The sequence below is a fragment of the Hetaerina americana genome, unplaced genomic scaffold (assembly GCF_022747635.1).
Source record: "Hetaerina americana unplaced genomic scaffold, ioHetAmer1.1.p SCAF_4, whole genome shotgun sequence".
NCBI lineage: Eukaryota > Metazoa > Arthropoda > Insecta > Odonata > Calopterygidae > Hetaerina > Hetaerina americana.
This window is the reverse complement of record NW_027286985.1, coordinates 10,819,903-10,847,051: the sequence shown is the minus strand read 5'-3', so window position 1 is coordinate 10,847,051 and position 27,149 is coordinate 10,819,903. Positions and strand designations below refer to the sequence as shown.

Sequence of the window (27,149 nt, the reverse complement as noted above, 5' to 3'; positions counted from 1 at the left end):
TATTAAAATAATTTTCTATTGACATAATAAACTCAATACACCCATGTCCCAAGACATTTCAAGTACAATAAATGGACACCAACATGAATTGATCAGATTGCAAGACTATGTAATTGTGCTTCCATTTTATAGCAAACTTTTTTCTTCATTTTCAGCTAATATTATAATGTGAATTGCAATCATATATCTCATATTTCAAGTACAAATCCCTGTACAAGTCCTTTGGGGTTCAGCAAAATCCATAACTACCAGGATTTAATATACACACAAGCTTGATCTGAAAATGCCCACTTCTTCACAAAAATGCCATGCCTTCCATAAAAACAGTACTTTTCAAGTGTTTCAATGTTCCTCTAAGGTGAATTCAAATGCAGGCCTCCTCTTGTTCATAGGTACTGCACGCAAACAACAGAGAAGTTCCTTAGCTTGAGGTAATTTCATTTCAAGAGTTACTTCTATAATTAAAATCTACACTCAATGAAACAAATTAAAATATCCAAAAATTGAATGGAGGAATTGACTATCAATTGGTCTGCCACAAATCAGTTGTAAATGACCACCTCTGTGCCACAAAAATGTTCCAAGTTGCGGTGACTCACTTATGCTCTATTACCCAGACATTCAAACATACAACACGAATAAACAATTAAAGCAAGGACTCAAGAAAACAAACACGAATCAACACTTTCATCCTCTCATCGAATGTTCTGGAAATGTAATCACTTGGCTAAGGGGGATGAACACATGGACTCCATCGGTGATTCACCCTCCTCCAGCATAAACCTACAGTGGAGTGGGTGTTGGCCAGAAGAATAGAGCCTCCTTATCCTTTCATAATACTTTTGATCCTAGAACACAAGAGAGATTAAACCCATTAAAGCGTTAAAAGGCAAAGCTCATCACATTCCATGCAAGAATATGCCAAGTATTCATTAATCTTAAGTCATTCAAATATGTCGCATACAAGAATTTTCATCAGTGATATAAGAAGACATGCAGGTACGTGATTATCATCTACATTCACATTGAAGAGCTAATTTGAGGAATCTACCCCTATTCTATTATCAATTCCTTATTTGCTAAAAAAGATAAAAGGGGGAAAAATTAAAACGTTAGCGCAGAGATTAACAGCAATCCATGCAAGGTGGGTCAAAAATAAGACCAGTGGAAACATCATCCTAAGGGTGAAATGGGGAACCATTTGATGAAAAATGAAAATTCTGCCTATGAGCCGGACATACTAACAAAACATGAGCCAAGTATGGCGTGACACATCTACAATTCTTGGTTCCATTTTGGGTAACTGTCCAACAAAATTTCAACTTTATTGCAGGCAGAGCCTTATCAAAAAATGATGGATCATTATTCCAGGCTGACCAGAGCAGAGGTATTACATTCTACATAATAAGAATGGAGCAACAGTGAAAGCATCTAGCTCACCTTCTCTGGAACAGAAGGCCGAATTCTTTCAAAAGCAGCATGGAAATGTTTTTCACAGACCATGAGGTTACTGCTATCCCCACTACCGGAAGCTACAAACTCCTTGAGGGCGGCCACCCCAGCCTCCCTCACCAGGGCCGCCATGTCTGCCCCTGTGAATCCATGGCAGCGCTCACTCTGCCCAATTGCCTCGATACTGACGTCTTGACTTAGCACTGGTTCCCTCCCATTCTAACGAGGAGGGGGAAAAGGCAATAACTTAGATTACATCAATACAACGTGCACAAAAGAAGGACAATGAAATGATCATCAGGATGCCAAAAATACCTTGCACAGAGCCTTCAATATTTCCACCCTGTCGCTTGGTGAGGGAATTCCAACATAGATGACCTTATCGAGGCGTCCGGGTCTCAGAATGGCAGGGTCAATTATCTCTGGCCGATTGGATGCAGCCATTAGATAAACTCCTTTCCTGCCCTCCATTCCATCCATTTCGGTGAGCATCTGGTTTACTACCCTGGCACTTGCACCACCCTGATTGAGAAATGCATTGGTGTAAAACACATTCATTTTTAAATAGAAAACCTACAAATTATAGGAATTGTGCTCTCGTTTGGACCAAGGAAGAATGCCACATGTTTGAGCAGCAAGTGGATCTCTTCTCGTCACATTTTTCATGAACTGGCACAATCTTTATATAATCCCCTTCTAGTACTTCTGCTACTGACCAAATGATTTCCAAAATAAAAATAACATAACCTATAATTGCACGAGTTTATAGGAGTGGGGTTTTCTATATACCCACATGAGAACTCAACACCTTTTATTTTCAAAGAAATTATCAAAATTCTATTCAGTCTAAATTCCAATCATATAATAATAAACACAGTACATACAATCAAATATATCATCCACACAGAGTTTTCACTGGATATCATTGTTTTAGTGGGTCCAAATCCAGATGGAGGATACAGGGATTATTGGTGACATCCGTGCGCAATTAGTGAAAAATATCATTCCCACTATGGAGTTTATCCACCTGAATATCCACCTTTACTCTAAGGTACCAAACTTTTGCCAATTGGTTGTAGTGTGGAGGCCCACTGCTTCATTCCACACCACTCAATTAGCCCAATCAACTAACCGCTCATGAATGCTCCTTCAAAGTATACCCAATTCTTTATCTTCTTGCAGAATACTGAACACACTGAAAACTTCTAGTTTAATAAAAATTCCTCCAATAGATATTAATATGAAGTTAAAATATTTCATTTATCTTCGACTCTCCACTATCTATGTACTAAATAGTAAAATAACGTAAATTCTACAAAGATTCTTTCAAAGTTTTCCCCACTACTGATGGCCAAGCATTCAATGATGGCCAGTGGCCCAACCATGTCTTTTTTTATAATTATGAGCTGCAGTGAAGGAGAACAAAAAATTTTTTTAAGTCCTTTGGTTTATTTCATCCCACATATTTCAATAGAGGAGAGAAGAATCAAGTCATGCATAAGGCAGATGGAAGAGGCTACCCTAGGAGATGTAACTTTGCCTCCAAATGAGAAAGTGGAGCACTGGAAGGTTATAAGAGTGCAGTCATTTCCTGGAGAAATGGGAACGGGAAACATTAGGAAAGGGGGAAACGACCAGACAATTCCTACCTTGCGTGAAGGAAAGAATGAAGATCAACTTTAAAACTTACGAAGGAATTATGCAAATTTTAACAGGACACAAGGAGTTTAGATCACACCTCAAGAAAACAGGAAACAAAGGAGGGGACGTGTGAATGCATGATGGAATAGGACACGGCAATACACTGAGTCCTATATTGCCCAATTTGTGCCTAGGAAAGACGAAAACTGGAAGCCATCCTTGGATATTTGCATTACGTCCAACAAATTGGGAAATATCTGCACGAGCAACCGATTAGGAAAATAAGAGAAGTTCTAAATATGGCATGGGAGTTGAGAAGGTTGTCGAGATAAATTAAAAGAAAGTAGGAAACAGATGCAGGTTATATTGGATGACAATGGGCATATTGAAGACTGTAATAGAGAGGAGAATGTTAGACTAATCAGAGGGACTCGGGAAAAATATAGTAATACCTTGACGGTCAGATCTTAATAAAAAATAATACACATGCAACATGCACAAAATTAAGTTACAGGGAAAATTTATTTTAAAATTAACTTCTTTGTATTTTAAACATGCCATTGTAAGTTTTGTTGCACTCTGATAATGAAAGCAATAAAACTATTATTATAATCAATCAAAAATTGCAATCATTAGAGGAAACATATCCTTGCCGAGGAAGATTAATTCAACTTATTGTTACCTCATGAACCCTCTTCGATTCCCTAAGATACTTCCAAGAACAAACATTCAGAAATGTGTCTAAGGTAGCTAAAAATTGAAGGCGGGAAAAAGAGACCGCAGGCTGCTGTTTTTTTTGAGGAAATGGAAAACAACACCACTGAGTACCAGCTGAGATTTCTAAAGAGAAACTTACATCTGCTGAGTCTGTTCTCTTGGGGCAGAGGGCATCCAACTCATCAAAGAAAATCACGCAAGGAACTGAGCTCCGGGCTCTCTGGAAACACTGCCTCACAGCTCTCTCACTTTCGCCTACATACTGCAAACCAAAATTCACATCCATTATTATTATATTTGTCAGAGCGAACGTTTGGGAGTTCTGAAAGCTTGCCTTTCACCATTTGCCAATTCGTGACCAGTGCTCTCAGAGTGGTCATTTCTCTGACCTTGTGACACCTGAAGACACCACCATAACAAGGATTTAAAAAATCCTTGGTCTTTCTGACCAGAAATATTTTTCCAGAACATTTTTTTGGCAAATATTTTGCATTTGGAGGCAAATGCATGGAAACAGAGGAATATAAGCCTCTATTCACATAATTTGAAACTGGATAGGCAGTCTCCAAGCCCAAGCCTATCTGATACCTCAATCAATTGAAGACGTTTGTTTCACTTGATAGCATACCTTAGAATTAGCTTTCTCATACAGTTGACACATCCATATCCAGCAAAGGTAGGAATATGTGCACTCACTGCATTACAATGTAACATATGCTATGATATGGCTCATTTATTTCATTATCATTAATATTGCATGGGTTCAACAGTGTATCCCCTAATTCCACAACATTTTTCTTATTGTTGAATTACATATTCGCGAAACCATCTGTGATAAGGCGATGACAGTCTGATTGACCAGCCAACCTTTTCACATGTGCCACCACCAATTACTCTGATTTTGAATTGCACTTCACCCTCCCCTTCACCAAATCCCTCACCACTGACCACCACCTCCTCATCAACCCCCTCTCCACTTGCCTCACCCCTCCAACCCTACTGACCCTCATCACTAACTCAATAAACATATTCAAAGAATGGCTTTTGACCAGATGAAGCCTATTGGTGTCCTAAGGCATTACTTCAGACACTATTCTCAATATTACCTATTATACTCATGCTGATGGCCTACACATAGAGATCATGATATGAAATAAATAGTCTTACCATATTTAATAATTCTGGCCCCTTGACAGAAATGAAATTGATTCCTGCTTCATTGGCAACTGCCTTTGCCAACAGTGTTTTCCCACAACCTGGAGGTCCACAAAGGAGAACACCAGCAGCGGACTGCAATCCCATGGCTGCAAATTCACGAGGATGCTTAACTGGTGCCTGGAATATTTAAATCAGCATTTCCACATTAGATTCAAGTTATTTGTTCTCTATAGAATTTGCAGCATCCATGATACCACTTAAAAAATGTAAATTGGTTTATGAGTATATCAAGGCATGTTCAATGTGTTGATGTGAAAAGAACTCTTGAATGAATGCTTCTTTTTTTTAGAAATTTTCCTGTAGTTCCCAAGCAATAGATATACTTTTTCACCTTTACAGTTTTCAAAATAATGAACAATTTCATCATAGGCAGAGGTACAAAAATACCAAATAAAATTCATTTGGCGGAGTATATGCAATACTGACTGAAACTTTGTAGAAAAAATAGAACTTCCTGCAGGTGCTGCAGTTTTATTCAGAATAATAACTAAAAAACAAAGAATACAAAGCTGAAGCAATTCCAATACTTTTTGGCAGGAAGCTCTTTGCCTCTGTGCCTACTCATTTCATATTTTGGAGAAAACAGAAGTGCCTTTTAACAAAGTTTTCTTAACTGTTTACATTCCAGCATTAAAAAACTGTTTTTAAAACTCTTTGCCTACATGAAATACCATTTGAAATGATTTATCTTTTAACAGGGTCGCACCCAAAAGTGGTAGGACTGATTTTCTCTGGCGCGAACGGAGCGGTGGAGGGGGGTCTGTCTAGCAGGGTAAGGTGGAGGGGGCTCTTAGCAACAGACCGACACCAACCTCAGTCGCCTGCGGGCTTTCATTGAGTGAGGACACCATTTTTAGTGAAGCAAGTTTTTTGTCCGCATCGAAAAACAAAATGAATCTGAATTTAGAGCAACGTTATTCCGTGAAGTTTTGTGCGAAACTCAGGAAGACGGCAACTGAGACCCTCGATATGATCAAGCAGGCTTATGGGGACGCTGCCTTAAGCCGTTCCACAGTATTTGAGTGGCACAAGTTGTTTAAAGAGGATAGGGAGCTCGTTGAAGATGACCATCGCTCCGGACGGCCGTCGATGGCAAGAACCGACACGAATGTGGACAGAGTGAGGACACTGCTGAACACAGACCAACGCTTAACCAGTGAAGAAATTGCAGACCAGCTGGGTCTGTCTGCATCCAACGTCCAACGCATTATTTCACAGGATTTGGCCATGCGCAAGGTGTGCGCCAAGATGATGCCGAAAATTCTGAGTGTCGACCAACAGGCAACGTGTGTGCACATTTCCAAAGAAGTGTTAGCCATTTTGCACCGAGATGAAAATTGTTTGGACAATGTGATAACTGGTGATGAAACATGGGTTTTTCAATATGACCCCGAAACGAAAAGACAATCCGCAGAATGGCACACTTCCGCGTCCCCACGTCCAAAAAAGGCTCGCATGAGCAAATCAAAAATCAAAACGATGTTGATTGTGTTTTTCGACGTCATGGAGTGGTTCACAAGGAGTTTGTCCCACCAGGGGAGACTGTGAATGCGAACTTTTACGTGCAGGTTCTCACCCGCCTCCGAGGGGCGCGTGAAAAGAGTCTGACCGGCCATCGAAAACTGCTGGGTGCTTCATCATGACAACGCGCCGTGCCATGGCGCGCTCGTCGTCAGACAGCTCCTGGCCAAATACGGCGTTGCCACGTTGCTGCACCTGCCCTATTCTCCTGATCTGGCACCACCGGACTTCTTCTTCTTCCCCCGGATGAAAAGACAGCTCAAGGGACAACGTTTTGACTCGATAAAGGCCGTTCAAGAGGCTTCGACGAGGGTCATCAATGGCATCCCCAAAGAAAATTTCCAGCGGGCGTACGGGGAATGGGAGCAACGTTATACTAAGTGTGTAGCAGCTCAAGGAGCATACTTTGAAGATCATTAAGTCGATGTAAGTATATCATCAATAAAATTCTTGTAAAAAAATCAGTCCTACCACTTTTGGGTGCGACCCTGTATATAAAAACATATTTTTTTACACATGATTTTCACATATTTTGTATACTCACAAACACATTAATTTCAATTTTCCTTCAGGTTCCAGGGCCTGAAGGCATAAACATGTTAACATATAAATCATTCTATGAAGGAACATGCTAACATTGCGCTCAATTGAAAGTAGGGGATTGGAATGTTGGTGGCAGGTTTAATGATTTTACACCTCAAGGGCCTGAGTTCATATCCCGGGATGGCAGCAGGATTTTTTGGTGATATCCTGATCCATTTTTGGTCATCATATGTAATGGCATACTTTAAGTAACATATGCCATCCATTAGATGCGACTTTAAACAGTGGACCCCTTGGCCTGTAGATAATAGGTGCCAAGATTGGAAAATTGATGTAATGATATAAATTACAACCAAAAGTACGTTATATATGATTTTGAAAAACAGATTTTTTAATAAAATAAAATAAATATACAGTTCCAGGAAATTTGTCGATACATGAGCTACATAAATTTGAACTCACCAAAATGTTCATTTGAAGCTCCTCCCTCACATCAGCTAATGACCCAATGTCCTCCCATGAAACATCCGGAACCGTAGCGAACCCTTCTCTCTTCGCTGATGGCTGGACAACCTTCAGGGCTGCCTCAAAGTCTGAGGCCTCAACAAAGAGGTCCTCCAGGTCGGCACTCCCAACCGAGTCACTCACACGCACCCATGACAGCCACCTCTCCAAGTCGGCACCCACTTCATCCCCACCACCCTCCTCCACCTCCATCTTCTCCTCAAATTCCGCCTCTACCTTGGCTTCCTCCCCTGCCGCCTCCACACCCCCCTCCTCTGCCACCGCCTTCCTCCCTTTGAGGGGCGACAACACCACCACCTCCCCACCATCCTCCACGCTCAAGACCGTCGTCTCCGTAGTGCGTGACCCATCTGTGTTGTCATCCTCCTCTCTCTTGGGCTCCCCCTCCGCTTGCCCCTTGGTCCCCTCTGCCCTCCCGCCCCCACTGGCCGACAGCTCTGCCCCTGAACCTGCTGCTGCTTCCACCCCTGCCCCCTGGCTGCTGCTGCTGCTGCCCCCACCGCCTTTCTCTTTGCTACCTCCACCACCTTTGTCCCCTCCCTCGTCCTCCACCACCTTGCTGGCCTCCTCCTTGCCCTTCATAGCATCATCCTGGCTCCCAGGGGCCTTGTTCCCCCCTTCCGTCTTGCCCTCGCTTACCTCCCGATCGCTCTCTTTGGTGCTCCCCTTTGAAGTGCCCTCCGCCTCGGCCACATTAGGATTCCTGTTCGTGTAGCTTGAAGTGGGCCTTGAGGAGCTCTTCTTTCTGTTCTCACCCATCTTTTTGAATACCCTGTAGGAGGGAAAATGGACATATTATTACCCAGAACCCAAATCCACTAAGACATAATATATTTGAAGAATAAATTTTCATTTCATCGCATAATTTTACCAAAATTTGTATTGCAATTGACAATGAGGTAGTCTTAGAAACAACATTCCGCCCCATATTTTTTTAGGGACCTTCTCTAGGGAAACAATTTTTCTAGGAACCTCGGAAAAAAGGTGTAAATTGTGAAGGAAAGAGTAAATACTGAGAAATTAAAAAAGTAACTCACTTTCCGTTTAAGACATGCACCCATTAACTCAAAAAATGGTAAAAAAAATAAAAACCACTCTAACAGAGTACATCTAAAAATTGTATAATATTATCTATTCTCTTAAAAAACTCCTTTAAGGGTTATAATGTTTATTGTAAAGGAGAATCTCCAGTTATTCAAAACTGTTTATAACATTGCATTCTTTTCAAAATGAAGCAGTGTGTGTCAACATTACTCTGGAGTCCTTAATCAAGTAAAATGCATGAGAAAATGTGACATTTCATGTTTGAAATTAAAAAACAAGTGGGGATGCTATTTAAACCATGATATACTCATCACTCCACTCATTCGACCTCAATCTAGGAGACAATATAGCCTCTAAGATCTTGTTAATCATACACATTCAATGTACCAGGTGAAGCCATTAATGGTGCAATGTAATGCTAATAGATTTTTGTAGCGTTTACAAGGTTTTTCTAGGACAGAATATATATATATATATATATTCCACAAGGTAGCTTCGAGACTTAACTTTAGTCGTAAGTAGAAATTTAAACGAAAAATAAAGTATTTACAGGCATTTATAGCCAAAGGTCCAATGGTTTGCTGAGAAGTAATTCCTGGATAAGGAGAAAAATTCAGTTTTTTTGCGTGGCAAAAGAGAGAATTATAAAATGTAAAGGAAAACGAGATATTGTGGTTGAAAATCAAACACTTCAGCATATATTTTAGGAAAAAATAAGATTGAGGAAGTTCAAATTATATGGATATGCGTAAAAGGTCTCTGCAAAGTCAAAGAGATAGCACCACTCGTTACTTTCAGTTAGCAGTGTCTTTTGAAAGAGCACACATCAGGTTTTAGCCAAATTGGTTATAACTCTTGCGTTTAGCATTCATTTGAATCAAGCAAGTGGACTACTTTCCAAAAGGTGGATGAAAGAGAATTTCATATATTGATCAAACATTTTTTTAAGATAAGGGAATCACCTCAGGAAGCTAAAGAGAAGCATGATTAACATTATGGTGAACCTGCTCTTTCAATTAGAATGATACATAGCTGTTTCAAAATTGACAAACGTAACATTTTACATGACCTATTGAGGTAACTTCTACAGAAATCCATGATATGGTTATATGGATGGCTAACCGATAGGTTAAGCCATGTGAGATTGCTATGGCTACATATCTGTGCGTCATCTTAAATACACAAATACAATAGCAGGGAAAAATTAAATGATTACTCATAAAAACAATCTTTTTTACTATTGTAGTCTTTAAAAAATAAAAAATAAACTACTTCAGCAATGGATAATGTCTAAAAAGCATTGCCAAGTATGATTTATTTTGGATGTGGATATTCAGTATTAACAGGAACTTCAAAGAAATGATGGAACTTTTCGCAAAGTATCGGTGCACTTGCATTCAAAATAAACATCCGATACTATCAAACAAACAATTATAATAGAAGATTATTGGAATATATTAAAGCACTTTATGACGGAAGACAATACAGCACTTTTCTCACTTCTTATGCTACATGCACTCACACGATAACTTGGACACGAAGATTGTCAACACAAATTTTACTATAAATGTGTGCTGGGATGAAGTCTCCAAAATTAAAAAGAGACATTCAAATGATTATTTAGTATGTCCTTTCAAGTCAATTAGAATATTTAGCAACGCCTATTTTGTAATCATTTATGTTCACAATTTCAAAAGGACATCTTTAATGTAATAGATAAATGGTAAATCTAGCAGCAGTAATGACAACAGTTGGTCCCAAGAACTCCCCCTCCTCACTCATTTTTGTATGTTCTAGAATAATATGAAAAGTGATATGAATACGACCCATTTGTGCTCTCATTCCTACGCAAATTGCAGTTGAAAAAATTGATTTTTTTCAGCACCGGATCTCCTTTACGCACAAAAGTTACCAACTGACATCAAACTTATCCGCGTAAATTTTTACTCGCTTTTAATGTAGGGTAGTCTACTTGGACAGTTACAAATTTTAATTTTAGTCTTTCATCAAACGTACAAAAGAGGTATCAAAACTGTGATAATCTCAATTATTTCAATGTTGATACAGTGACTTGAAGGATGGAGGGAAAAATGGATGGGTTATCAAAGACAATCCTAACAAGCACTCACAGTATTTTAAATTTCAAAATCTCACCTATCCACAGCTTTCATTGCTGCCTCTCTTGCCAACGCTTGCAGATCAGCACCAACATAACCAGGGCTATTTCTGGCCACCACTTCAAGATTCACATCTGGAGATAATCTCAAATCGGTGCATAAAACTGTGAGAATCTTCTCCCGGGCCCTCTCATCTGGAATGCCTATGCAAACTTCACGGTCAAAGCGTCCAGCGCGGCGAAGAGCTGGGTCAATGGCATCCGGCCGGTTGGTTGCACCAACCACCAGCACTTGGTCACCACCCTCTTTTTTTCCCAATTCTGAAAGAAAAAAGATCAAGTTATGAAACCGTTTAACTAACCATATGAATGAAGTTCAGGACAGCTAAGTTAAATATTTAAGTTTGGGGGCATAAACTGTTTGTGGGCATAAAGAAGGTAGAACAGTTAATCTAAAGGAAAAGTGAATCGACAAAGATGGTCAAAGTAGTAACAACATTAAAATAAGAAATGCATCAGGTAAAGAACCTAGTACAAGACTAGGGGGAGGGTGACAGGGACCTTCAGTAAAATAACGACTGGTGATACGAAGGATACGGGTTCAAGGGATACGGCATCAAGGGATACGGCATCAAGGGATACGGGTTTGAATTTTGGTCAAGGCGAACGATTTTTACACTCTGAAATTGTGGCATTGAAATCATTTATGCAATTTCTTGTGTACCATAAATATGAACTGAAGTTTAAAGAACTCAAGATGAACTCTAAAACTTCATTTAATATTTCTGTGCATAGTAACAAAGAAAATCAGAGCGCCTGGGCTAAGTTGACATCCATGGCTACTGCTGAGTTTCAACTCCACTATCCAAAAGGCTACCCTTGCTATCCTAACCCAATATCTTTAAATATAAAATCATCACTCTTTTTTAATGGAAAGAGACCCATACCATCCAAGGATGAAAGGAGCTGAGCCACTATTCGTCGCTCCATTTCCCTCTGAGCAGTGACGCGATGTGGTGTGATGGCATCCACTTCATCCAGGAAGAGTACACAAGGGGAGAGCGACACCGCCTTCTCAAACAGTTCTCTTATTCGCTCCTCTGACTCACCAGACACACCAGCAACCAACTCAGTGGCTGCCACTTTGATCAGCGGAAGCTGAAGTTCCTGTGAAAATAAATTTTGAATCTCTTACATGGTGCTATAAAAATAAAATTCCTATTGATGAAAAGAAAACCCCAACTCCTGCAGTGTTCTTTCACCCTAAAGCTACTGTACTCCATAATATGAATACCAAATTACCCTCTCAAGATGAAGTCTCATATGAAATTACTGAAGTTCATGGAAACCACTAACCACGAGTTGCTAAGGTATTTATGTTATCTAATTCCAAAATATAGTACAAGATAAAATCTATAGCATAGATAACTTTGCACTGACTCCATGAAATGATAGTAGTTAGAAATTCGTCAGCATGTAACTCAAACAATCCATCTCATGTGAGTGAATTGAAACTATTTATAATCGCAGGTAGAAGTTGGTAGGTAAGTTTAAATACTCTTCATATTGCACAAATTGGATTATGCGGAATATTGATACTTTGATGATTATTCCTTTGTATAATAAATAATATCAAAATCCTACAAAGAGTACAATATATTACTATCAACAGTTTTGCAATTAATATCCTTAAACCTATTTCTTAATATGCCTATATTGATGACTATAATATCCTGTAGAGTAATAAGGACTAGCTAATGATAGATTATTAAATCATCATCAGTAATATCGAGAGCTCAATATAGTAAGAAATTTATTAGAGACTCCTGTTATAACTATCACTTTAATAATCTAATAATACCTTTTAGGACTTAAGGAAATGTTATTTTATATAATCAGTCAAAACAAGGCCATACGCTCAATTTATCCTTTCCATTAATAATCAGTGACATAAGGAGTACTTGGACAGAAATGACCCCATGACCACATTGCACATATTTGAGTTCAAACTTATAGAACAGTCACCAAGAAACTGGAAAATATCTTAAATCACCACTATATTAAGAATTGGGTTCGTGAATGCAAAGCTCAAAATGAAACAATCATGATCACATTCTGCAAAATGGGAAAAGTAACTCTTCAGCTATGCCTTGTAGTCTCATGTGGGAGAACTAGAGAAATTTGAAGAAGAGGCTCTATGAGAAAATACTTTTACCTATGTAAAAACAAATTCACAGCATGGCTCCAGGAAAGCTAAAGCTGTTGAAAGAAGGAGATGAAGTTTTTTCCATCTTAAAAACCAGAACTCAAAGATATTAATGAAGTAGCTTTTCATTTTTAAAATATATTATCAATCAACATGACAATAACAGCAAAGCATATTACATGCTGTCACCTTAAATATAAAAAAAATATTTCCAGCTAACCCTAATAAATATAAATATATTTCGTATAACTACAGTAAATAAAAGTACATTTCATATAATTCATTTTAAGTGAACTACCCCATGCAAGTATAATTCTGATATCTTCCACGAATTCAATAAATGTTAAATTCAGTACATGAATTTAATCAAATTATTTGCAATAAATGAAAATATGATCTTACACTCATTTTTTCACCAGAGGGAATCAGAAGGTCAGTGCCTACAGTCATTTATCATGTAATTTCACTGACACCATGATTTTTTTAATCATATCAGTATTCATGACTTTAATAAGGGAATTATCAAAGATATTTGAACATGTTAACTTAAAACTTTTAGTTAGCATCAAATTATACACAATTCATTTTGTCCTATTTTAATTTGTTTGGGCATTCACTACAAACTAATTGAAAAAAAGTAAATGGCCTAAGGCCTGCTCTTATCACTGAGTAAGAAAGTGTGCCATGCTGGTTTTATGCAAAGTGAAGAACAAACAGAAGTCAAATTGCTAAACAGATATGAGAGAAGAGTCACGGGGCTTGGGGGACGGGAATTGGTCACAAAAGTCATGGGTGGTGAATGTGATTGAAAATCCCGTCAAGACAAGGAATAATGGGAGTTCTCAAGGACATTGGAGCATAAATCAAGCAATGCATTTACATGACAGTGGTAAAAGTACTGTGCAGGGATACGGCTGTGTGGAATACATTAGCAAAAGAGTAACTTGAAAGAAATAATAAAAAAGGCTTTTATTGGACTGTGCCTACCTGGAGATAGAAGGGCTTAAAGGAGATATACGAAGGTACAAAATAAAAAATCAATTTCTCCAAGTTCATTTGATTTGTTACACAAAGAGTTTGTACTGTACATGAAATTGAAGGAGTGACTAGAAAAGTTGATGATGGTTACTTACAATAGTGCTATATCTCATTGCAGTCAGTAAAGCAACAAATACTAAGAGGTGACACTTGAACCATAACATACCCCAGCAAGGGCATGTGCCAGAAGAGTCTTCCCACAGCCTGGAGGTCCATGAAGAAGAAATCCTCTTGGAGGCTTCATCCCCAGTTTCTGGTACACTTCTGGATTCTTTAAATGTATCACCAGCTTGCATACTTCCTGCGAATCGAAAAGCAAATGAAATTATTCAGTAATTCAGGAGATATGAAGGAAATTTTTTTCTCAAATTTTTATACAAATCTTACTATTTATTTTTAAGCATCGAATTCGTGGACAACTGAGACGAAAATCAGTTCATCAAAATTCACCATAAAATAACCATTAATAATAACAATGGCAAAGAGTTTAACAACTTTTAAGCAATACATACAAAGATAAAATCTTACGTTCATAAGGTGCAACAGACTTGGATATCATTTCATAAGCTTAAAATGACTATAGATACATTGGCTTAGATACATACATTACACTCCATTATTTCCCAGCCAAAATAACGGTTATGATAATTTCATGTTACATTCACAGTTTTACTATTCATGATCATAAAAACAAGTCAGAATGAAAAGTTAACACCAAATATAAAATAAATCAAAACAAAAAGTTCTAAAGCAGGAATGCTCTAAAGAATTACACATATGTTCGGTGCTAGTCGAATACAAAATGTTCACATAAAATTACAGGTATGATCAGTGTGAAAAGTATTTGGCAAAATTGCTCTTTAATTCAAATTTATTTCTCAAAGAACAAAAATGTTCTCAAGTCCTCACATAAAAATTTTGGAAAGTCTGTCAGGCATATACAGCCCATCGAAAGTACCACACTTCAGTGCATAAATTCCACTTATCTTAGTTCAATAGTTTCAGCCTCAACTTTGTGGAAGTTCATTTTAATAAATGAAAAAGAAACACTTTGTTCCAATCCACCACTTAAAAGTGGTGGATTGGAACAAAGTGTTTCTTTTTCATTTATCCACTTATCTTCTTTGCATCCACAGCATAGAAAACAGTCTACTTAATTTTAATGGAGCCTTTAAGGACACACAGGATTCTTCTTTAGAATTCTTTCACCTACTTGATTAATGATTAAATAACCTACACCAACGTCCAATGATACAAATACAACAAAACCAGGGTAGGGCATGAATTTTCAATGGTGGTTTATAGAATAATAAATTGAAATGGAATGCCACAGGGTTTCAAAGGATAGATATCTACTCAGCACACAGCACAACTGGAATTGCACTAGATGCATTCTAGGTAGTTCTAAGGTCTCATATTTATTCTGTCGACTTACACCAGAAAGTTGAAATTTCTGTTCCCTCTCTACATAATCACCCCTTGCATCCATTTTAAATGACACAAGCCATGATTACCAGGATGCCAAGAATGCCTCAAGAGGGGATACTTTATGCCAAGAGGAAAAACCGGCTGTTTAGTTTGCCAAGGCTTCTTGTAATCGTTCTTACATGATATTTAGCATTATTTTACAGAGGTACTGAAAATGCTCAATCCAGCAGCAGCTACAAAAACTATATGCACTGTACAATACAGCCATATATGTATTTTAAGTTACTTTATGCTAAATCTACTTTACGGAATTAGTGCAAAACCCATGCATAAGTATAGTACCAAGCAACAAGGTCACCTTCATTTCGTTTTTAAGTCAGAAGTTTAAGGAAAACTGCCTGTGGTCTCAATCATATGGGATTGCAGTTTTATGATAATCTTCCAAAAGGGCAAAAAGTCCCCAAGAATACCTCTTTATTAAATCTACGTCAAAAGCATTTTCATAAAACAAATGTTTTCACTCGATTCAGGCATACGAGTGGGAACCCAAAAATAACAGGAATGTTGTTATAGATTCATTAGTTCTCAATATATTTACATTAAATTTTGTTCACTTTCAAAGTATTCCCCATCAAACACAATGCACTTCTCCAAACAATGCTTCCATTTTTCGAAACATTTCGGAAATTCATTTATCGGGATGTCCTTTGGGCCTTCTAGCGATTTTTGTTTTACCTCCTCCACAGTGTCAAAACGCTTTCCTTTCATGTCCCTTTTGAGTCTACGGAACAAAAAGAAGTCACGGTGTAGTATGGGTTTCTCAGAAACCCCCACTATCAGTTAACTCTCCCAAGGAGTACCCCCCAGCATACCAGACAATGCATGGTGATGTAGGGTTTCTCGGAAACCAAGACAAAACAATGTCCGCTACCAAATTCCCTTGTTGCTACAATGTAGTTACTATGTAGCTACTTTGAAGTAATCCCTCCCCCTGAAGGCGCGATGCTTTATAAAGTGAGACGATCCTGGAGCAGGGACCCATTCCCTTCCCCATTCCTCACCCGATTCCCTGCCTCTGAGTCCGCCGGTCGAGCGTACGACCACATCAGAGACGCCCAGCCTTACCCTGCACCTCTCCTGATGTCCCGTGTCGCCTCTGTGTCCGTCGGTCGAGCATGCGACCACACCAGAGACACCCAGCCTTGCCCCGCTTGCTCGTGCCTACTCCCCGGTGTCTGAACCCCATAGCTTGAAAAGGGTTCAATAAAGACTCATAAACCGAATATGACTCCCTCATTCTGTGTTGAAAAAAAGTTGTTTCATTGAAACAGCTCCCACCAATGGTGTCGCGGCCGCTAACCACACGACAACAGGGAGCTACAGTAAATCCGGTGAATAGGTGGGGTGGACAATCGATGTCATGTTGTTTTTTATCAAAAACTGCATCATGGAGAGGGCGGTATGAGCCAGCGCATTGTCATGATGGAAGAACCAGTTGCCTGTGTGCCAAAGATCTGCTCTAGAATCCTCTGAATTGAATTCCATAACATTCCAGACATCTCACAGAGTTGATCAATGGTTCTGCGACAGTCTTCACGAATGTGGACATTGATTTTGTTAACATTTTCGTCAGTTCTTGATGTTGAAGGGCGACCTAAGCGGGGTTGGTCTTCAAATGACATTTCACCATTTTTAAAATGTGTAAAACACTCGTAGACTCTGGTTTTGCTTAGGGTAGCTACCCCATAAGCAGTCTTGAGCATTACAATAGTTTCCGCGGTCAATTTCCCCAACAGGAAACAAAATTTCACTGCAGCACGTTGTTCTTGATAACCCGCCATCACGTTTTTCACCGAAATAAAAAAAGTTGTTTCATTGAAACAGCTCTCACGGACGGACCGAATCAGTCACAGCGACAGTGCTGCACATAATGACGCAGGTGGCATGAGCCTGATGTACGACCGGCCAAACAAAGGCTTCCCCCACTCTTGCTCCCCACCACAGCCCAATTTCCATTACTTTTGGGTCCCCCTCATATGTCTACTTAATTCCATTATTTTTTCTGTAACATTAATACTACAATATCTAACAGTATTAATTTGTCCATTGACTTTTGTACCAATCCTCAAAATGCCTTATATCTGTATTATATTCTGGATCTTTGGGCAATATAAACTCTATTATTATTATAATTTTATTTCCTCCACCAGATCTTTCTAACTACTTCCAGTCCTGACAAAATATTTGGGTGTCCTTAGAACTTCAATGCACCTCACCTTGTCACACGTCTTGGTCTCTCCAAAATTGACAATAACCACAAAGCTCCTGTACTTACTCAACATCCAATATCTTCCATATCTGCCCATGACCTTTTGGCCTCAAACCAACAATTAAAAACTATGCCACCTCCCTTTATATCCTTCACAATTTTAGATTTCAAAAATTTCAGGAATGAAAACTTAGAAAAAAAGTTAAGCAGCAAGGTTTGGGAAAATGTCTTTCCCACAGCATGCATTTTCAAAACTGACCTATTTAGTATAAACCTTACCAACTGTGTGAACTCACATGTTACTATACATGATGAAAATACCAAGCACTTATTCCTAACTGGGGAAATAAAGATCAAATTCAAGAGAGAATGTGAAATTTTTGTGTGGATTAGGAATCTGATTGTCTCCCATAACTTTAAGTAATTATGGAATGGATTTAAATGCAACAATTTCAAAGTGTGCATTCTGATATTGTTGCATCAAAATGCATATGAGCGGTGACTCCGTTAAAATTTACTGTTGCGGGATCTCCCACTGTTTCTCGGAATTTATGGAATGGTGTCGAATAATTAATAACAGAACCAAAAGAGCAATATTTTGCAAACCCTATTCTTGATTATCACATTTTTCTGACACATTTGTTTCCAAATTTTATCAGTTTGCAAAGCAATACATCAGTTGAACTACTGGAAGTAGAAGAGGAGCAACTGTATGCCCATCAAGACGCCACATTGTAACATCAATCTCAACAAATTAATCATGAAGGCTAATCAACACACGAAATATGCAACTAATTCCAATTGAAAATCAACTGGTACCATTAACTGAGAGTACTTTTCATTGTGAATATCTTTAAAACACGTCTATTTCAATAAAAGTTTTGTCTCAAATTTTTCATGCTCTAATCTTACCATAAGCATACACATCCACCTCCTTAGCCTTACCTCCAAGACCTTCTCATTTCCGGCAAAATCGCGGAATGTGATTGTCTGCGCCACTTCTTTACTCTTCTTAGCCACACTGCCCGGGGCTCCATCTGGGGCCTTCCTCTTCTTCCCTCTGTCTAAAATGCCCCCAGATGACGCCTCCAACTTATTCGGCTGGTCTGCACTCTGCTTTGGGGTTTATAACATGAATTATGAAGTAAAATTTTAAATGTAAGAATTTCATTACATATCACAATCGTAGCCATTCATAATTTTTCCCACCTTGACAGAATAAAAGAAGGAAGTTTAACACATAATGTCACACAAATTATTCAAAATTCTATCAGATAACATCAATAATTTATGGCCTAGCTTCAAAACCTCTTCGAGTTCCACAGATATACCCATGTGCTACTAGGTAAATTTGTAGAGCCACTTCATATTAATTAATCGTTTAATGCACTCAAAATAAGGATTGGGCAAAAAAATTGACAACCTTTGTCATGCAGACAAGAATACCTTGCTAATTGTGAGAATTAATTTGCATAAATTGCCTTAAAAAAATTGTGAGAATAAAATTCCATAAATGGCCATAAAAAAGTCATCCACTAGAGGTGGGCACTATATTCGGACAATAAATAATATTTTCAAGAAAAAGATAAAAACAAAAATTTGAACTAATATTAGTTTTTTTACAAATGACTGAGCCTTTTATAAATTGTTATGGCAATTGAATCAATATTTAATTTCAATTTTGATTACATGCACCCGATTTGTGTAACACTTGTTAGCTAAAAATCCACGCACACTTTTTGATCCTGATGACTCATTCTGGAGATGTGAGTTCCCATGATAATATGAATCCTGGGCTCCATCTCCATCTTCTTCCGGGACATCCTCATCACTGCTAATGTCAATCAATTCCAAGTCATCATCACGGGGCCTAAGGCCTTTTCTATTATTTCAGAGGAAGGAAAACTAATAATTAGTTAAACATTAAGACTCTTTTATGCTTGAATTGTAAAAATTTAAAAACATATTATTATATCACTGAAACACTTCCAGCTTGTGCTGAAATCAATGTTTACAGTGTAAGAGCTTTGCTATCATCACAAGAATGTTGTTACTGTTGATTTTAATAAAGCTATTTTAACATGATTTATGATGTTGACAAATTTGACAGCACATAAATGGCACCAAAAAAGTATTTGTACATCTTATTTTAAGTTTACAAATAAAAAATTGCATACAGTGCAACATTCTAAAGTTTAAGTTAATAAGCATGAATCTCTCTGATGTATCTATAGTAACAAACATAAACATTAATCGTACATATTGTCACAATGTTCATCAATATAAACACATACAAACTACAGAGGAATTTTGCAATATATATTGCAAAGTGGAATTTTACAAAATATGTTGCAAATTCCTCTTTGGAGCACAATATCTCCGAGTTATCACTTGAAATGACTCAATACATATTTAAGCCATAATTCCATGACATTAATGAAATGTATAGGCACACTGATATTTGAGCCATACAAAGTATTATATCGGTATTTTGTGCATCGAAATAAAACAAATAGAGAGGTGCCCCACTTTAGATATTTTTAAAAATTAAAAAATGCGTGCATGGTCTTCAGTGAGTAAAAGTTATCCTAATTTAAATGCAAGAGGAATCTATGCTAGCTTAGCACAGACAGTATATTGGATATTGTTCCCTATGTGAGAAACAATCTTGGTCTTCTATATATTAGGCTAATGAGGAAAGAAGAAATCAATTCCTTACACCAATGTTGCTCATATTATCATTCCTGGGCGTGAACCATTTAAGGTAGGTTTAGAGCAGACACATACTAAAGACCACCACAATTGTTTGCCCCAACTGAAAAGACAATCTGGCATCCTACAATACAATTAACCCTTCTTCCATTCTGAATTTCTACCACCCTTCATTGTGCCCAATATATCTCCTCTTATCCTCCCTCTGCCTCACATGCCAATCATTTTCCCCTCAATCAATGTCAAGCATTTTATCGCCAATCAAAATGCTCTCCATCTATCTATCCTGCCCCCCTTAGATTTATCCCAACAGCCCTTCCCTTCCCCCACCATCCCTACTGCTCTCTCATTTGTTTCCCTTTTTATCCATTTAGTCTTTTCCAACCTTCTCCCCATCTACATCTAAAAAGCCTCTAATCAATGAATCATTCTCATTCAACAACTGAAACCAATCTTAAGTTTCCATTTCACACAAAACTATCTCCAAATCAAAGTTTTCACTAATATTTTCTTAAAATCCTCACTCAATGCCCTGCTTTCAACCACTTTCTTGTAAATGCTACTTTGCTTGGCCTAACTTTATTTCTGCTTTGAACATTGGAGTCCAAAACACTTTCAAGGTATGTAAACTGCTCCATCTGCTCTGGTTATGCCCTCCAAATTCATTGTTTACTTGCATATCTTCTTTCTCAAAAACTTTATAACCTTCACTATGTTTACCATGTAATCATAGTGAATAATCCCATACATAATTCCATTCCTATTTCCAGCAATTCTCACATCACTTTTGGCATGTCCTTGCAACATGCATTGAAAAGCATGAGTATTACTGGATACCCTTGTTGTACTCCTCCTCTGAACACTGACCAAGCTAACTCTCCATCCACCACACCCATCGAAGGAGTTTAACACATGTAGGCACAGGTTTTGCAAGTCTAATGCACTCACAACTTCTTAACGCATTCATTAATAACACCCAATTTACACTATTGAACTCCTGAAAATATACAAAGCAATAAATAAATCCTGGTTGCATTCCATTCTTCTTCCTATCAGTGACCTCAATTCTGCAATGGTATCACAGGTGTCACTCCCCTTTCTGAATGCAATCTCTCTCCACCCATTTATTGATGATTTAAAGAACCAACTTATCTGTATGGGAAATCAAACTTATTGTTCTTAAGCCTTTACATGCAGCTGTTTTTCTCATTTTTGGGAGGGAAACTAGTACTGATCTGGCAAAGATTTCAGCCCTATTTCTCTCGCATAAATACATACTATGGATTAACCCCTTTAGACTCTTTCTTTGACTTTTTCCTAAACTCTAACATAGTGCTGTGGGGATGTTATATATCCTCAAAGCCTTATTTCATTTCAATTCACTTATTCTCCCTGCTCTCTTGCATCAAGTATGACGGGATAAATCTATCACCATCAAGGTAATATTCTCTTTATATGTCCAAACTTGCTGTCATAATATCTTTATCAAATAGACCTTCTTTGTATTGCTTTCATCTCCCTTCAAACTTTCCAATGCTAAACAATAACTTTCCTTTCAACTTTGTCAGTGTGCATAGATTTTTTTCTTTTTCCTTCATCATGGTCCTCTCATTTTCCTCTACAGAACAGCTAATCACCCTTTCAATGGAAACTCTCTGTACTCTTGCTCTGCATCCTCCACCATACTTCATTTGCCATAATATTCGCACCCTCAGTTTATTATTTAATTCTAATAACTTCTTCCCAATTTCGCGACTACATTCTTCCATTTCTTCTTTCATCTATCATCTTACTCATCATACCTGTAATTCATGTTGTTTTTGTTATATTCCTATTTACTGTTCCTATAGTTTCATTTTCAACTTTCAATACACCTTTTCAGAGATGTTCCCATCTTTCTTCAGCTAAGCTTATCTCCCTACCATCACTCATAAATTTTTCCACTGTTACCCAGTACCCCTTCCTTTTCATTCAATGTAATGCTTCCACATTTCTATTCCTCATCCATTTACCCTGTTGTATACTCCAAAATCTGACATCACACTTCATAAGAACTACTTTATGGTTTAAATACACATCCTCTCCAGATATACAGCAAACTAACAATGTATTTTCTACATCTGTGCCAAGCCATATTACATTATTAAATGATATTTTTCAGAATTTCTGGGCATTTGCCATGCATACTTATGCCTATTGTGGCCTTTAAACCAAATGTTTACTATGAGAAACCTTATCTCCCACATAACTCTACCCTTTTCTTTCCCTTCACCTTGGACTACAGAACAATAAGTTTGTTTTGCCACGCAGCTGAAGTGGTTCTCAGGATCATCAACAAAAGGAAGGAGAGCAAGGTAAATGATTACTTAGGGGATGATCAGTTTGTGTTTAGGAAAGGGAGAGGTACACATGATGCCAATGAGATAACTTATCAAGAGGAATATAGAATACAATCAGGATGTATTTGCCTGTTTCGTAGATATTGAAAATGCATTTGATAGAGTGAATTGAGAAAAACTATCTGTGGAGGAAATGATTAAAGAGGCATGGGAAGAACTAGCAATAGGTATAAATGTCGGGGGGGGGGGGGGGGGGAACATAAAATCAGTTAGGTATGCTGATGACCAAACTTCAGTTTGTCAGTCAGTCAAGGGGTTGCAAGCATTGCTGAATGAATCGGAAATGCATTGCGATGGATAAGGGATGAGAATAAATGTTGATAAAACAAAGGTCATGAGGTTTTCTAGAAATATAAAGGCTAAGCTTAGCATTAAAAGAGGATGGCAAAAACTAGAGCAGGTGGAACAGTTCACATATCTTGGAAGTGTTTTGGACCAACATGGTCACGGTAGTAGGGACGTTAGGAGAAGAATTGTGCTCCAAAAAGAGGCTTTCACAAGGAAGAAGGAGTTGACGACCGGGACGTTGAGTAAAGACGTTAAGAAAAGACTCGTAAAAACTTTGATATGGAGCCTAGTCATGTGCAGCATGGGAACATGGTCACTGAAGCAGGATGATAGAAATATGATGATTCAGGATGATAGATTGAAGGCTTTTAAAACATGGTTTGGAAAAGGATGGAGAAGGTGAAGTGGACCGAAAGGAAAATAAACGAGGAAGTGGGGGTATGATGGGGGAGGAGAGAGGTTTGTCGGGAGAAATCATAAGGAGGCAGGAAAAATGAATGTAATACAGACTGATTAGTAGTGGGATGTTGACAACTGTGATAGAGGGGAGAATATTAGGCAAACGAGGAAAGGGCAGGAATAGGATAGGGATGTTGGATGGAATGAAGGGTGGAAGGAAATATATGGAGATGAAGAGGAGCTTATTGTAAAGTAGGATTTTCGGTTGTGTTTTGTCAGGAGAAACAAAATATTAATTTGTTAGTTGTGCCCATCCAAAACCTACCTTAACTGATAGATAGCCTAATAATAATAAAGTTAAAATTTGATGAGGCAATGGCTCTATTTAGTATAAAACTTTGTTTTTGAAGCAAGATTCTTCAATGTAGATGGAAGGCTTTTGATATGTGGGTGCGAACAGGGATGGAGTAGTAGTAGTATTTAGGGGAGGCGACCGACAGCTTGGGTCATTTGCGCCATAGGGGATGGACAGGAAAGGATGAAGGGTGGAGAGAAACTCGGCGTCGGCATTAGCCTACTCTTTACGAAAGGCGCCAAGGGGTCCGCGGCTTAACGTCCCATCCGACGGATGGCGTACTCACTCAAAGTGCCCTCCACAAAGCACCTCAAGTAGGGCTCGAGATACCTCTGAAAAATATTCAACACCACCAGGATTTGAACCCGGGCCCTCTGGGTGGGAAGCCAGCATTTTAGCCCTCGCACCATCTCAATCACCAATTTATTCTTTTCATGTACCAAGCCAATATATCGGCTCCAACATAACCTACTGTTCATGATTAGTAGACTAAAACAATTAAAATTATTTTGTAAGAACATGTAAAATTCATTCACGATTATTACCTAATTCAGTTAATATGCAATAAAAAAACTGCAGATGGATACCTTTGAAAATTACTTCAAAATATTGCATCCTTCAGATGACCATTTGATTAATCTACCCTCTGAAATTTTCGCTAGCTCCGCTGGCAGGATATTGCACTAATAGGGTCAACCACCGATCCTTAGTCACACAAATGAATGCTGAGTAAGCTGCCTCCTCCACTAACTACTAGTAAAAAATAATAAAAAATTGAGAAAATATCAAAATGCTAAGCTTTCCAGTTCTACATAGAAATTTTAACAGAATAGAATGATTGAGGTGAGACGGGTATGGGAATGGAAGATATGATAAGGCCATCGACATCCATGGAATATGGTAGCGGAGAAATGATTAACAACTTGATGATTAGAGTAAAAACCAAAATAACATATGGTGGTAGATAATAGGAAAAGTTCAATATAAGACTGGGTCATCAAAAACTTGTAGACTTGGAAAAATGGTGTCACCCCACAATCATATCACCAAGGATGCAGATGCGAGAAACACTGTAAGCAGTATGCCTACTTCATGTCCTAACATATGAAATTTCTATTAAGAAACGCCAATTCAAGCTTAAGAGGCAAGTAAACACTCCATTAAAACATATGTAGACGTCAGTTGTTCTCAGATAATGCGGCCACCAAAAGGATCAAATGCTGATAAGAAGTGAATTAAAAATACCAGCAAGAGGTAGAGACGTTCTTATTAAACTACTCATTGGCATAAATGCCATCAAGATAGTACTATAACCAAGAATTGAGACGAAGAACTACAAAAGTTGGCCATGAATGAAATATTTCTAGCTAATAGTTCAGAATGCATAAAATTACAACAAAATAATGAAGAAGCTATAGTAAAAATGGAATGGATAGCTCCAACTGACGACTAATGATGACTCATTTATGTTTAACTGCTTAACTATTTCTAACATAAGGAATAAAACTAGCAATTCGCTTTTCTTATAAAGTTAACTTAGCAGATTGACAGATTTGCGCAATTAAACTTTTCCGAAAACACACCAAAACCACAGTCTAGCGAAGAATCAATCCTACCCCACCAAAGTATCGTAGAATATTCAGAAAATGTACATAGGTCACCAAGACAACCCACAATTATTACAAATTTCTCCGTTCCCATCAAACAAGTTCTCTTCAAAACCTTTACACGTACCTTGAATCACCTGCTGAGTTGTGGGTATAGAGTGATTCCAGAGTGTTATTCATCTCATTGCCGCCGTCCTACAATAAAAGTGAAGATATGCATATACCCAGCGTTAAATATAATCATAGTGAAAAATAATCAAATTCTTTCCTTGCTTACAGTCATATACTCTAAGTTATCAGAATCTAAGGCGTCACTTTCTCCGGGCGAGTTGGAATGATAGTTGTCTTGACCAATACTGTAGGTCTGGATAACTACGTTGAATGCTACAATTTCAGATGCAGATTGTATTAGCAAAGTTGAGCTATTTTTGTTCATAGGTTGATAGAAATCTCAAGTATCAATTCACTCATATCTATTTTATGTCACTGACCTTTTTCAACACAGCTCCGGAATGCATCTCTTTTCTTTTTCCTGTAATCAACATATTTATCTTGAAGCTCTTTGGCCATTACATCAATATCAATATACACCTTGTTTTTATTGTCCTCCATATACTATTCAAGAAGAATCATATAGGAATAAAATTAATACGCTTTGAGGATGACTAAGGTTTCAAAATATTCAATACTTTCAAAGAAATATCATTTTTTTCCAGCTTACCTGCCTAACACGAGGGACCATCAAATGGTCAGCAAAGTACGGAAGACGTTTCATTGGTTTCATGTACTTAGATTTCCTTCGACCAGCACTACTGCCTTGAAGGGGTACATAATCGTGAATTGCATGCGATTTCCCCATTGCAAACATTTAACTCACAAAGTCATCAGAAACCCGAAACAATCGTCAATTACTCAAAACAAAATATCGTTGCTCGATTGTTACCTAGCAGCGATCTGCAGTAGATGCAATGGAGTAGTAGTAGGAGATCCAAGTAAAACAAATGACGTTCAATTTCTTTCCTTGCTCGAAGGTATTACATATAGTTGAGGACGCTCAAGAGCCTAGGATGACGTCAAAGGAAAGATGTTTCCATTATCTGACGTGAAGAGGACGCTGGCAATGGCGCTGATTTAAATTTGTATCTTTCCGCCCATTCCTTTCAATCAATTTGACGATCAATAGAATCGGCACGATTTGCTAATGACTTCGTATTCAAGATGAGAATACAGAGCCAGAATCAAATATTTGATCATAGAACTAATGTCATCTTCAACTCAGTACGAGCGATCTACTTCTAACAGCATCATCAACAAGCACTGAAATAAGTGAGTATTGCTCAAGTATGCATTTTCAAATTGAAAAAGGGGTACATTTTGCTTTACCTGGATTTAAATTATTCTCACTGAGAACAAAGATTCAAAATAATGAGCCATATTTTCCATGATATTTCAAAAAATTTTTTTTGATTTCGCAGTAATGAGATGCAAAAAGGTTTAACATTATTTTATTCTTTCACTTCCAGACAATCTTTCAGGGATGGGAAGTAATGTAGATAAGAGCGTGAAATTACAGACATTTTTCAAATTCTCTTTTGCATTTATTGATATATATTTCTGATAACTGGAGCAACTCAGGTAAGATTATGCGTATATTTGAAAAGATTTATGGTA

The 27,149-nt window shown here is 37.9% G+C and overlaps 1 protein-coding gene across 1 annotated transcript; it reads right to left on the bottom strand.

Moving 5' to 3' along the window:
- smid (nuclear valosin-containing protein-like smid) lies at positions 1-26,414 on the bottom strand. Its single transcript, XM_071589966.1, has 17 exons — positions 26,200-26,414; positions 25,970-26,093; positions 25,756-25,862; positions 25,606-25,673; positions 19,453-19,600; positions 18,664-18,831; positions 14,188-14,322; positions 11,725-11,944; positions 10,816-11,098; positions 8,345-8,389; positions 8,182-8,212; positions 7,555-7,815; positions 4,978-5,145; positions 3,950-4,072; positions 1,768-1,974; positions 1,441-1,671; positions 1-848 (listed from the first exon to the last, which is right to left on the bottom strand). Exons 1-17 carry the CDS (start codon positions 26,344-26,346, stop codon positions 720-722), a joined length of 2,595 nt encoding a protein of 864 aa, XP_071446067.1. The 5' UTR covers positions 26,347-26,414; the 3' UTR covers positions 1-719.
- Between the last annotated feature and the right edge of the window lie 735 nt (positions 26,415-27,149).

Coding starts and splice junctions, on each gene's coding strand:
- smid (XM_071589966.1), bottom strand. CDS start 26,346: ATGTTTGCAATGGGGAAATCGCATGCAATTCACGATTATGTACCCCTT. Junction 11,945..14,187: donor TGGCACATGCCCTTGCTGGG/GTATGTTATGGT, acceptor TTATTTTCACAG/GAACTTCAGCTTCCGCTGAT. Junction 1,975..3,949: donor AGAGAACAGACTCAGCAGAT/GTAAGTTTCTCT, acceptor TTTCTCAATCAG/GGTGGTGCAAGTGCCAGGGT.